The following is a 12,910-nucleotide window of genomic DNA, read 5'->3' on the forward strand; positions in this document are numbered from 1 at the left end:
TGATTATGTGGGTATCCTGAAGACCCAGGCTTACACACATCACCTTTGTTACTGGCAACGCCTGCCCAAAAGCCGCATAGTATAGTGTCTGCAAAAGCATGCATGATGTGCCGAATATTTGGAAATGTCTAACTTGATATTAAACAGGAATTCATATTCCACAGGTAATTTTGAGAATCTGTTAGCAGCCCATGGATCGATGGAGGGAGAGTTCTTTTTCGCAAAATTCATTTATTGGCGACACGGACTGAGCCGGCAATGAATGCTAATCCTTAATTGCCATTGAGAAGCTGGCAGCAAGCTGAATTCCTGGACGGCTGCATGGAATTTATTGCGGTTTGAGACAACTGAAAGGCTTGCTAGGCCATTGGAGACGGTATCTAAGCGTAAACCATAGTATTATACAGCTGCAGTTACCTGGAGGGCGGATCAGGTGAGTACAGCATATCTCTTTAGTCCTCTCCATACACCAATTTTCTCTCCTCCCCTCCACCCCACCACCACCCCCAATTCAACATTTCTCTCACCCCCGGCCTCCATTTATATTAGTCTCTCGACCTCCAATTTCTCTCTTTTAAAAAAAAAAATTAGAGTACCTAATTATCTTTTTCCAATTAAGAGGCAATTTAGCGTGGCCAATCCACCTAACATGCACATCTCTTTAGGTTGTGGGGGTCAAATCCAAGCAGACACGAAAATGTACAATCTCCACACGGACAGTGGCCCAGGGCAAGGATTGAACCCGGGGCCTCAGTACCGGCAGCAATGCTAACCACTTCGCCAACGTGCCGCCCCTTCAATTTCTCTCTTAATACCTGACTCCGAGATAGTCTCTGTCTCCCTCGCTCAATCTCTTCCTGGCCCCAACTTTCTCTGTCCTCTGTCTCCCTCTCTCTATCTCTCCTTGCCCCTCTCTTTCTCTCTGTGTCTCCGGCTTTCTACCTCTCCATGCCCCCCTCGTTTTCCCTCTCTCTCCTCTCTATCTAACCCTCCCTCTTTGTCTCTGCCTCTGTCTCAGCCTCCTTCCCTCTAACTATCCCTGACGTGCTCTTTATCTCCTTTGCCCCGCTCTATCTGTCCATGCCCCCCCCCCGCCCCCCCCCCCTGTCTCTGTCTCCATCGACCATAGAATTTACAGTACAGAATGAGGCCATTTGGCCTATCGAGTCTGAACCAGCGCTTGGAAAGAGCACGCGACTTAACCCGACACTTCCACTCTGTCCCCGGAACCCAGTAACCCCACCTAACCTTTTTGGGACACGAAGGGCAATTTAGCATGGCCAATCCACCTAACCTGCATATCTTTGGACTGTGGGAGGAAACCGGAGCACCCAGAGGAAACCCACGCACACACGGGGAGGATGTGCAGACTCCGCACAAACAGTGAGCCAGCGGGGAATCGAACCTGGGACCCTGGAGCTGAGAAACAACTGTGCTAACCACTGTGCTACTGTGGTGGTCTCCCGGTCGCTATCTCTCCCTGCCCCCCCTTTTCCCCTTTCTGTCTCATTGTCTCTATTTCTCCGTGTCCACCTCTTCCTCTGCCATTCTGTCTCCATATCTCAATCTCTCCCTAATCCACTTTGTCTCCTTATGTCCCCCTCTCTTTCTCTCTCTGTCGCCGCTCTTTGTCTCCTTCTCCCCCAGCCCTGCCTCTCACTGTCTCCCTCTCTCTATCTCATATCTCTATCTCTTCCTTCCTGTCCCTCTGTCCCTGTCACCCTTTCACTACCTCTCCAGGCCCGTATCTTTCCCCCTCAGTCTCCCAGTCTCTATCTCCCTGTGCCCTCCTGTCTTGAAGTACTCCAAAGTTTCTTTATGATTCCGACACAGTGAAATAAAGAGAACAACAGAAGTTCGGCTACTGTACTTTATTGGCAAGGTATTGTACAAATAAAAATATGATATAAAAGGTATAAAAAAACAGAAACATAACACAAGAATCTCATACCAATCTGCCCGCCGGGAATCTCGGGGTGAACGGCGAGATTCGGTTCCTGGCACATGACGTTACAAAGGGCCGAGGTCAATTCCAACGAAGCGGTAAAACGACCTGATATTTGTACAGCGATGTAAATAATTCTAGGAGAGATAAGCGGCTGGGAAATTCAGCAAAATATATGAGAACGCCTGAGTCTGGACATCTGGTGCCTCATGTTGCAGTAAACATCCTGGCCCTGGAAGGCTGCCAAGTATCTTCACAGAGAGCAGGATTAACCAATCCTTTACACCTCCCTCTTTCCCTGTCTCTCTCTCTCTCCATCTCCCGGTGTCCCCTACTTACCTGCCTCAGTCTATATTTGTCTCCCTCTTTTCCTCTCCCTGACGCATCATTGTGTCTCTCTATCGGTCCATGCCCCCTTTGTCTACTTCTGACTAGCTCTCCCTATTGGCCCTTATCCCTCTGTCTATCCCTGACTCCCTCACTCCATCTCACCCTGCCCTCCCTCTTTCTCTGCCTCTGTCTCCTTCTCCATCAATCCATGCTCTCTGCTTCTCTCAATCTTTGACTTCCTCTCTCTATCTCTCCCAGGCGCATCAGTATGTGTGTGTCTCTTTCTATCTCCCCCTGCACCCGTTGTCTCTCTCTCATCTCCCTCTCTCTAGTTGTACTTCCCCCTGTTTCTCCCTATCTCTGTCTCTCTTGCTATCCCTCCCTGTCCCGTATGATTCTCTCCGCACCCCCCCCCCCCCCTCTCTCTATCTCACCCTACACTCCCGCGTTCTCAGCCTCGGTCTCTCTTTGTCTCCCTCTCTTTCTCTCTATGCCCCACTACTTCTCCCACTCTTTAAGGCGGCACAGTAGCAAAGTGGTTAGCACTGTTGCTCCACAGTGCCAGGGTCCCAGGTTCGATTGGCAGCTTGGGTCACTATCTGTGCGGAGTCTGCATGTTCTCCCCGTGTCTGCATGCGTTTCCTCCGGATGATCCGCTGTCCTCCTACACGTCCCGAAAGACGTGCGTGTTAGGTGAATTGGCATTCGGAATTCTCCCTCACTGTACCGGAGCAAGAGCCGGAATCTATCGACAATGAAATTTTCACAGTAACTTCATTGCAGTATTAATGTAATCCTACTTGTGACAATAAGAAAGATCAGAATTATGTCTCCCTGCCTCATATGTTTCTCTGTCTGTATCTCACTACCTCACTCTTCCCCCCACCCTATTTTTCTGCCTCTGTCCCATCTGGCAGGTAAAGTTGCAGGTTGAGTCCGTAATTAAGAAAGCAAATGCAATGTTGTCATTCATCTCAAGAGGCTTAGGCTAAAAGCAGGGATGTACGTCTGAAGCTTTATAAAGCATTAGTTAGGCCCCATTTAGAATACTGTGAGCAATTTTGGGCCCCACACCTCAGGAAGGACATACTGGCACTGGAGCGGATCCAGTGGAGATTCACACGGATGATCCCAGGAATGGTAGGCCTAACATACGATGAATGTCTGAGGATCCTGGGATTATATTCATTGGAGTTTAGGAGGTTGAGGGACATCTCATCGAAACTTACAAGATAATGAATGGCTTAGATAGGGTGGATGTAGGGAAGTTGTTTCCATTAGCAGGGGAGACTAGGACCCGGGGGCACAGTCTTAGAATAAATGGAGTCACGTTAGAACAGAGATGAGGAGAAATGTCTTCAGCCAGAGAGTGGTGGGTCTGTGGAATTCATTGCCACAGAGGGCGGTGGAGGCCGAGACGTTGAATGTCTTTAAGTCAGAAGTTGATAAATTATTGATTTCTCGAGGAATTAAGGGCTATGGAGAGAGCGGGTAAATGGAGTTGAAATCAGCCATGATTGAATGGTGGAGTGGACTCGATGGGCCGAATGGCCTTACTTCCGCTCCTATGTCTTATGGTCTTATGGCGCTCTGTCTCCATCTCACACTGCCCAGCTGTCTCTCTCTATCTCACCCGGCATTCCATCATCCTCTGCCTGTCTCGCTGTCTCCCTCTCTATCTCTCCGAGCCCCCTACTTCTCCGCCTCTGTCTATATTTACCCCTCCCCCTTCTCTTTCTTCCCCTTCCCCATTTGTCTCTCTGTCTCCATCCACAATCTCTTTCTCCCTGTCTCTATTAATCCCTACTCCATCTGTCTATCATTGTCTCTCTATATATACATCACCCTGCCCTCCCTGTTTCTCTGCTTTTGTCTCCTTTTCTATATTTCAGACCCCTACCTCTGTGTCTCTGTCCTTCTTTAACGCCCACTCTCTATCTCTCCCTGACGCATGTGTGTGTCTCTCTCTCTATCTCTCCCTGCCCCCTTTGTCTCTCTCTTTGTCTCCTCTCCATCCGTCCCTGCCCTTCTGATTATATCTGTCCTCCCTCTCCCTATCTCTCTCTGTCCCTGTCCCCTCTTTACCTCTTTGCCTCTTTCCTTACCCCTTGTGCGTGTTTCTCTCTCCCCCGATCTGTATCTTTCTCTGCCCTCTCTCTTTCTCTGCATCGCTCCACGCCCCCTACCTCTCTGACGCTTTCTATCTGTCTCACCCTCTCTATGTCTCCCCGTAGCCCACTGTTCGTTTGTCTGTCTCTCGCCCTCCCCATCTTTATTATTCGGTCATTGGACGTGGGCGTGGTTGGCTGGGCCATCATTTATTGTCCGGCAGATTCCCTTGCCTAAAGGGCATTAGTGAACCCGGATAGGTTTTTACGACAATTGGCAATGTTGTCATGGTCATCATTAGACTTTTACTTTCAGATTTTAATTGAATTCAAATTGCGCCCTCCGCAGTGGCGGGATTCGAAATCGTGTCCACAGAGCGATTTCCTGGGTTTCCGATTGAGTCGAGTTTCTGCTTTACCTGTCCAGTGTCAATACCACTATGCCACCGCCTCCGCTGTCTCTGCCTCTATCTACCTCTCTCAATCTCGCCTGATTCCCCGACACACTTGGTCCTGCCTCTGTCTCTCTCTGCCTCCCGCAATGACGCTGCAATCAAACACCAGTGATGCAATATGATTGGTCAACGAGCAGCAATGGCTTCATGGACTTCTGGCTGTATCGACTTCCAATTCCAATATGAACGCGGATTGCCTTTGCTGTGTTCGGAAATATAAAGCTCGAGTTCCTCTGTTCCTCGACTTTCCCGGACAAGGGTCGTCTCTTTTTGGACAAGGCAGTTGCCAGCCAATCACAATAATCACAATTCACATCAACTCCTCGACCAGCTGTCCATCATGGCTGGAAAGTTCTTCCTGTCTGACAGGCCAAGGGAGAATGTGGAGATAGGCTCGGGGTGTTCAGTTGTATGAACATGATCTATATCGCAGCTGGAGCTCTCTAATGTATTGAATTTCCTGCCCCATCAGCAGGGAGAGAGAGCTGATTGTTTGAAGCGCATGGCAGTCACCAATCGGAGCGCCTGAATTTGACGAAGTGTCTGTCAGGTACTGGTACCAGATGTCAGATTGTTTGAGGCCGCTGTCAGCAATCAGGAGCAGCCTCCTGTTTGACTTCGAAGCAATCCAATGGAGGTAAAGTTTTCGAACCGGTCGTCCAAGTGTGAAGTCTTCAGCCATGATATTTTCTATCCCCCACTAGGGGTGGGATTCCCTCTTCCCGCGACTTACCGGGGGATTGCCCATTGAAACCACCCCACGCAGCCAGGAAATCCGAGAGTTGGGGTACGCTAACGGCGGTAAAGAGAACACCTAAAGACCGGAGAATTCCAGAATTTATCTACGGGGTGCTCCCACATAAATACTCTAGCCGTACATTATGTACACAGGGAGCTGCAACTGGACTGGTCTCAGTTGTTTCGTTTATTCATTAGTTGTCGAAGTGATGCAACCGCGTATTTTGCCGCATTCCTGACCTGTTCCCTGAATTTGGACTGAGTTATCCCATAAATAAATGTGTTTGTGCAGCAATTTAAATTCAGCAGCAGAGATCCAACTTGTTGCAATATGTATTCAAAATCATTTTCGCTGTCTACTCCTGCAATGTTATAATATAAGAAATCAATAACATTGACCAGCCACAGGAGTATAAAGCTGCCAGATATGGTGAAGAGTAGAATAACAGATTTCCTTCTGCTCTCCATCTCTGGGTCACTGCGATTCTCTCCTTTGCTCTGACACTTCAGTCCCTTACGGACTCGACTGGCCACTAAAATGTGTCTGACTGTCAAGGTGTTGAGGAGCAAAATTAAAGTGAATGGGAGCAATGGGGTTAAAACGACATCAAACCAGTCAAATACGTGCCACCCAGCCTCAGTCAGATAGCTTACTTTATTATTACAGAACCAAGGAATATTGTCGATGATTTCCCCTGGTTCAACTGTAAAGTAGTATGGTGCGTTTTTAAAAAATAGCAGGGTGCTAGTTATCACCAGAACCACAGCCGCAGTTTTCTCAGTACAATATTTTGTTTTCACTTTCTGCCAACAAATAGCCACAAATCGATCAAATGAGAACGTGACAGTGAACCAGACAGACCAATCCATGGCTGCACAACTCAAGACAGTTCGGACACTACACACAGGGGTGATGTCCAGGAAGCACACCGGGAAATAATAATAATTGATCCGGTTTAGTATAACCTGAATGATAACATACAGTAGATCCGCCGTTGCCATGGCCACCAGATAGCGAGTGGTGCATGTAGAGAGGCCACACTTTCCCCGGGACAGGATCACAATTCCAAGTAAATTGGCTATAAGAGAGAGCAGGGAAAATGATGTAGATAAATAATACATCAACTGCAATTCAATAGAGAGACAAAACGGCATAGGTTTTGATGTGGTTGGGAAGACTAATTAGGACGAAGCAGTGCATTTTATTTTAGGAACATTTAGCAAACTTTCGTGCATCTTTAACATGGAGATTTCTGCAGGTCTTGTTGTTTTACATTAAATTCACTGCTGACGCTGAACAAAACATAAAGAAGTACTGCAAGTTTTGCATTAGTTTTACCAGCCCTGATCATATTTGACTTCGTGAACACGAGCAATGCACAACTGAATTTGATATGCTGAACTTCAATTGTGCAATAATTGAGGATTGTCGCTTAATGATGTAGTTAAATGTGTTTATATTTTTCGGTATTTCATGAGTAAGAAGAATTTTCTGAGCGATAACAGGTTAAAAGGTATTACTACTTCAATTAGTTGTAAAGTGCATTCTAATTTAATGCACCTTTGAAACTCCCATGAGTGGGCAACTGAACTGTAAAAAGTGAGACTAACTTGTTGATGGTGAACGTTAATGGATGCCACAGAAATGTTCAGAGATGATGGGTCGAATTTGTTGCTATTGATAGAGAGGACCTCCGCAGGGTTCTGACAGGAAGTCAAACCTGTGAACGCAGTGACAGGATAAACCAGATGACACACTCGATCGACTCATTAAGAAGAGTGGAGGGAATTTGAGACAGGAAATAATGAGGAAATGCCATAAGAATTGGCCTGGAAGGTAGCATTGTGAGAAGAAATGCAACAGAAGTAAAGGACGTGGAACAATTGAGCACACCGGGTTTCTCCGGTGTGCGTCTGTTGCCCCTACTGCTGCTAGCAAGGACAGGACATGTGATGCAACGTTCTCTGTCAGCGGGGTTCTCTATTCAAGTCGCTTGATAATGGCATTTCCCAGTGAAGCCACCTCACACCGCCGGCGGAAACTATGGATCCCAACCACCAGGGAAAGCTCGAGAAGACCGGATGCCGTGAAGATGTAGAATAACGGAGCTGCGCGGCTCGGTGGGCTTGTAGTTGATCTTGGTGGGCAAACAATTATTTGAGCAACACGTCAACTAGGCGAGGAGGGAAGGGAAGTCAGGTAGACACCAGTACGAAGAGGAAGGATGGTGAAAATTGAAAGCGACATTGATTAAATCTTCTCGTTGTAAAGAAATGAATGATATCGCTTGAACACAATCATCGGGGAAGCGGAACACCCTCACAACACAGAGGTTTTATTAAAAAATTGGAGCACCCAATTCATTTTTTCCTAGTCCAAGCAAACTCTGGGAGAATGTGCAAATTCCACACGGACAGTTACCCAGAGCCGGGATCGAACCAGGGACCTCGGTGCCGTGAGGCAGCAGTGCTAACCACTGCGCCACATTGCTGCTCTCAACGCAGCGATAAAAGGGCTCAGCAACGTAAGAAGGATTAGCCTAATTAATGCTCCACATCGTATGCAAATACAAGATCGACCCTGGTAAACTGACAGACTCTCAGTGGAAGAATCTGAATGTGAAACTTCGCAGTGCTCACCACTAATTGAAACACGTCAATACACGGCATCAGGGAATGTGTACAGGTAACATGATGAGGCATTTACGCCGGTTCAAATTCCGATAACCAAGCTGGTGATGAATACATCAGTTCAGTGAAATGGAAAGCTAATAAAACTGAAGTAATTATTTACATATGCGGTTCTTGGAATGGCCCAGCAGGACACGGAGGAGTGAAACTGGACGTGAAACGCTCTAATGTCAGATCTGAATCTTGCCAATTCGATTTCAGCGGCAAGTCAGTTTTCTCTCTGGAGTTGAGAGAAGCAGACTGACGTGGAAATAAGTGGACATGGAGTTGTGGATCGCAGGTCGGAGCTCCGATTAAAGGATGTCCAACCCGTGGGACAGATGATTCAGAATCAGCCAGTGGTTGAACATTTAGAGCGTTCCAGCTGGAAAGAGATCTCTGAGAGGAGTAGCTAAACTGTGAAAAAATAGGGAATACGTTTTAACTATTATCTTGAATCTATTTGGGACCGGTAATTGATAATGTATTCGTTGAGAGGTTTAGAGCTTTGACTTGAATGAGTTACATGCAACAGAATATCGTCACATGACTGAAAACGAGGTACCGTTATTCTTCTGTTTAAAGAGAAGTTACAGCAATCCCACATAATGATAGATCAATTAGCAAATGTTCAGTTGTATGGTAATTATGAATCCATTCTGTAATGCAATTAGCCTACAAACAGAATATAATTGAGTAGGCAGAACATTTTACGACCAAATGTCATGCTTGATCAACTTTCTGAATGACAGATTTCCGGTGATGACGTTGGGCTGAGCAGTCCCACGTCAGGTGGCTCTCCATAACCATAAGACATAGGAGCGGAGGTAAGGCCATTCGGCCCATCGAGTCCACTCCACCATTCAATCATGGCTGATTTCAACTCCATTTACCCGCTCTCTCTCCATAGCCCTTAATTCCTCGAGAAATCAAGAATTTATCAACTTCTGTCTTAAAGACACTCAACGTCCCGGCCTCCACCGCCCTCTGTGGCAATGAATTCCACAGACCCACCACTCTCTGGCTGAAGAAATTTCTCCTCATCTCTGTTCTAAAGTGACTCCCTTTTATTCCAAGGCTGTGCCCCCGGGTCCTAGTCTCTAGCCTGATAATGGAAACAACTTCCCTACATCCACCCTATCTAAGCCATTCATTATCTTGTAAGTTTCTATTAGATCTCCCCTCAACCTCCTAAACTCCAATGAATATAATCCCAGGATCCTCAGACGTTCACCGTATGTTAGGCCTACCATTCCTGGGGTCATCCATGTGAATCTCCACTGGACCCGCTCCAGTGCCAGTATGTCCTTCCTGAGGTGTGGGGCCCAAAATTGCTCACAGTATTCTAAATGGGGCCTAACTAATGCTTTATAAAGCTTCAGAAGTACATCCCTGTTTTTATATTGCAAGCCTCTTGGGATAAATGACAACATTGCATTTGCTTTCTTAATTACGGACTCAACCTGCAAGTTTACCTTTAGAGAATCCTGGACTAGGACTCCCAAGTCCCTTTGCACTTCTGCATTATGAATTTTGTCACCGTTTAGAAAATAGTCCACGCCTCTATTCTTTTTGCCAAAGTGCAAGACCTCGCACTTGACCACGTTGAATTTCATCAGCCATTCTTGGACCACTCTCCTAAACTGTCTAAATCTTTCTGCAGCCTCCCCACCTCCTCCATACTACCTGCCCCTCCACCTATCTTTGTATCATCGTCAAACTTAGCCAGAATGCCCCCAGTCCCATCATCTAGATCGTTAATATATAAAGAGAACAGCTGTGACCCCAATACTGAACCTTGTGGGACACCACTCGTCACCGGTTGCCATTCCGAAAAAAAAACTTTTATCCCAACTCTCTGCCTTCTGCCTGACAGCCAATCGTCAATCCATGTTAGTACCTTGCCTCGAATACCATGGGCCCTTATTTTATTCAGCAGTCTCCCGTGAGGCACCTTATCAAAGGCCTTTTGGAAGTCAAGATAGATAACATCCATTGGCTCTCCTTGGTCTAACCTATTTGTTATCTCTTCAAAGAACTCTAACAGGGTCTCTCCTGTGCATCCGTAAAACAATCACTGTTAGCAGAAATCTGCCAAAAAACTTTCTTCCTCCAAGTTAAGAGGAAGGGGGACGGGAGAAAGAGAGAGGGGAAAAAGCCAGTCCAGGGAACGCACAGAGAACCGGATTGAAAGGGGTCTGCAGCAGATGAAGTCGGACAAGTCGATCAGCGAACGAGGCTGACAGGAAGCCACCATCAAGGACTTTGAAAAAGCCACAACCGACCAGAATGATCGGATTGTGGCACTGGAGAAGGAGGTGCGAGACTGCTCGGGCAGCAACCTGAGGGGATGGTTGAGGACCAAGAGAATCGGTCAAGAAGCAGATCCTGCGGGCCGTGGGCCTACCGAAGGCAGAAACCCGAGATCTCCGTGGCCCAGATGCTGGACATTCTGGTGGGAAGGGAGACCTTCCCTAACCCACCAGAAATAGATAGGACCCACCGATCGCTACTACCGAAACCCAACGCCAGTCAACAACCAAGGGCCATAAGAGTCAAAATGCACCGGTACCAGGACCGGGAAAGAACCTTGCGCCGGGCCAGGCAGTTCAAGAACTGCAGTTGGGAACGACATAGACTCCGAATTTATCAGGACATTGAGGCTGACCTGGCCAAGCACAGGACGGAATTCAACAGGGCAAAAGACGTGCTCTACGAGAGCGGTGTGCTTCGGCGTGCAGTAACCAGTCAAGCTCTGGGACACATATCAGGGGAAAGAACACTTTTTTCAGACCCCTGCTGAAGCAGAAGTGTTTGTCGCAAAGTGTTGGTGGAGCAGTGACAACAGGGGAAGCGGTAACGTGCCTCCACCAAAGAACGACAATGCGGCAGCAAACCAACAAGGGGGGGGCGGGGGGAGAAGTAACTCTGCCTCATGGTCAGCGGGGCCCTAAATAGGGCACGGGTAGTACTCATTAACGTGTACGCTCCCAACTGGGACGAGACGAAATTCATTAAAAAGATCATGGCGGAAATCCCCGACACAGCAACGCACCGACTGATCATGGGGGGGGGGGGGGGGGGGAGGGGGGGGGAGTGGACATTAACGGTGTACCATCATAGGAATTGGTTAATAGACCTTCCAATTAATTACTAATTTGATGTCAATTAACCAATAGAAGTCACTGATGCATAAAGCAATGAATTCCAGGTGGTACTTTTTCTGGGTGTTAAGTTGGATCAAAGAAATAAAGCTGTTTCGTCGAGAAGCAGAACTCTTGTCTCCATTACTCTACAGCAACCCAGAAGCTTAAACAGTGGTAGAAGAGGATGGTTGCTGGACCAAAATAAATGGTTGCAAGATGCACCTTTTTCGGAAAAAATGGAAAACTTCACTCAAATACTACATGAACAAAAGAGTGAGTAAGAAGACAACAGTATGGCTGAAATCACAATAAAAATGTCAGGATATGACTATCCACCATTATCTTCAGACACGGAACTGGGTGACCAATGGAGAACAAAACTTGTCATGTGGACAAAGGTAACTGCTTTGGGAAAACGAAGCAAGATATGGCATTTCTTTACCTTGCCAAAGTAAAATCAGTCGCAAAGTGTTTTCGAACTGGAGTTGGAACATTTGGACTCGGACGGCGGTCTGGAGACTCTATTGAACATCATGGATAAGTTTTATTAAAAGGATGACTTATTAAGTGCCTATGAAGCCTACTTGATAGGCATGTACTACGAAATTATGAGGACCAGTTAACTGAAACAATCAGGGTACCTGTAGAGAAAACCAAAACTTCTGACGAATTAGAACAGGCCATTTTTCCGAAAGGACAACTGCCAAAAGTTGGGACAGAAGTGATATACTTGCCTGAAGGGTCCAATCAATGGAAGGATGGAACTGTTGTTAGTAGAGCAGGGAAGGTCACGCGAAAGAATAAACACTGGTTTATTGTACATAATATAGGGGAGGATGTCACGACAATGGATTGGAACATGAAGCTCAAAAATAGAGGACACAGAAACGTAGTGCCAGTTAAGATAGAAAGGTGGAATGTGAACATGATCACAGGACAAGATCAAAAGCTATCGAAATGATATCCCACAGCAGAGGCGATAGATGAAGCAGTGGCAGTACAGAAAGATATACCGGGGGGTAGGGGATGTCGTTTGACAAGGTCTCGGAATATGAGTAAGAATACTAGGAGTAGAAGCCCACATGTCCAATAAATTAGATGAAAAAGTTATAAAAGACGCTAAACAGCACGAACTGCATAGTTGGAGTGAATTTGTGGTATACACGGAAGTATCGGATAGGGGACAAACAGCTCTATCCCAAAGATATATTTACATGGGGAAGATTCTTCCAGATGGAACTTATCCCAGCGGATTAGAAATTAGCAAACGTGACACCATTGTTTAAAAAAGGAGGAAGGCAGAAGGCGGGTAATTATAAGCCAGTTATCTTAACTTCGGTAGTAGGGGAGATGCTGGAATCTATCACCAAGGAAGAAATATCGAGGCATCTGGATTGAAATCGTCCCTTTCGACAGACGCAGCATGGGTTCAGAAAGGGCAGGTCGTACCAAACTAATTTTGTGGATTTTCTTTGAGGTTGTTACCCCTGCGGTAGACAACGTGGAGCCAATGGATGT

At 46.7% G+C, this 12,910-nt stretch overlaps 1 protein-coding gene and 1 long non-coding RNA gene across 9 annotated transcripts in view; both read right to left on the bottom strand.

The window, feature by feature from the left end:
• LOC140410180 (uncharacterized) overlaps positions 1-12,910 on the bottom strand; it is a 424,392-nt gene that overhangs the window by 269,251 nt on the left and 142,231 nt on the right. The gene's annotated exons all lie outside the window — the stretch shown is intronic.
• On the bottom strand, positions 5,751-6,731 carry LOC140410899 (probable G-protein coupled receptor 139). The gene has a single exon (XM_072499678.1). The coding sequence runs from the start codon at positions 6,729-6,731 to the stop codon at positions 5,751-5,753; it is 981 nt and encodes a 326-aa protein (XP_072355779.1).

The sequence above is a fragment of the Scyliorhinus torazame genome, chromosome 4, assembly GCF_047496885.1.
Source record: "Scyliorhinus torazame isolate Kashiwa2021f chromosome 4, sScyTor2.1, whole genome shotgun sequence".
NCBI classification, from domain to species: Eukaryota; Metazoa; Chordata; class Chondrichthyes; order Carcharhiniformes; family Scyliorhinidae; genus Scyliorhinus; species Scyliorhinus torazame.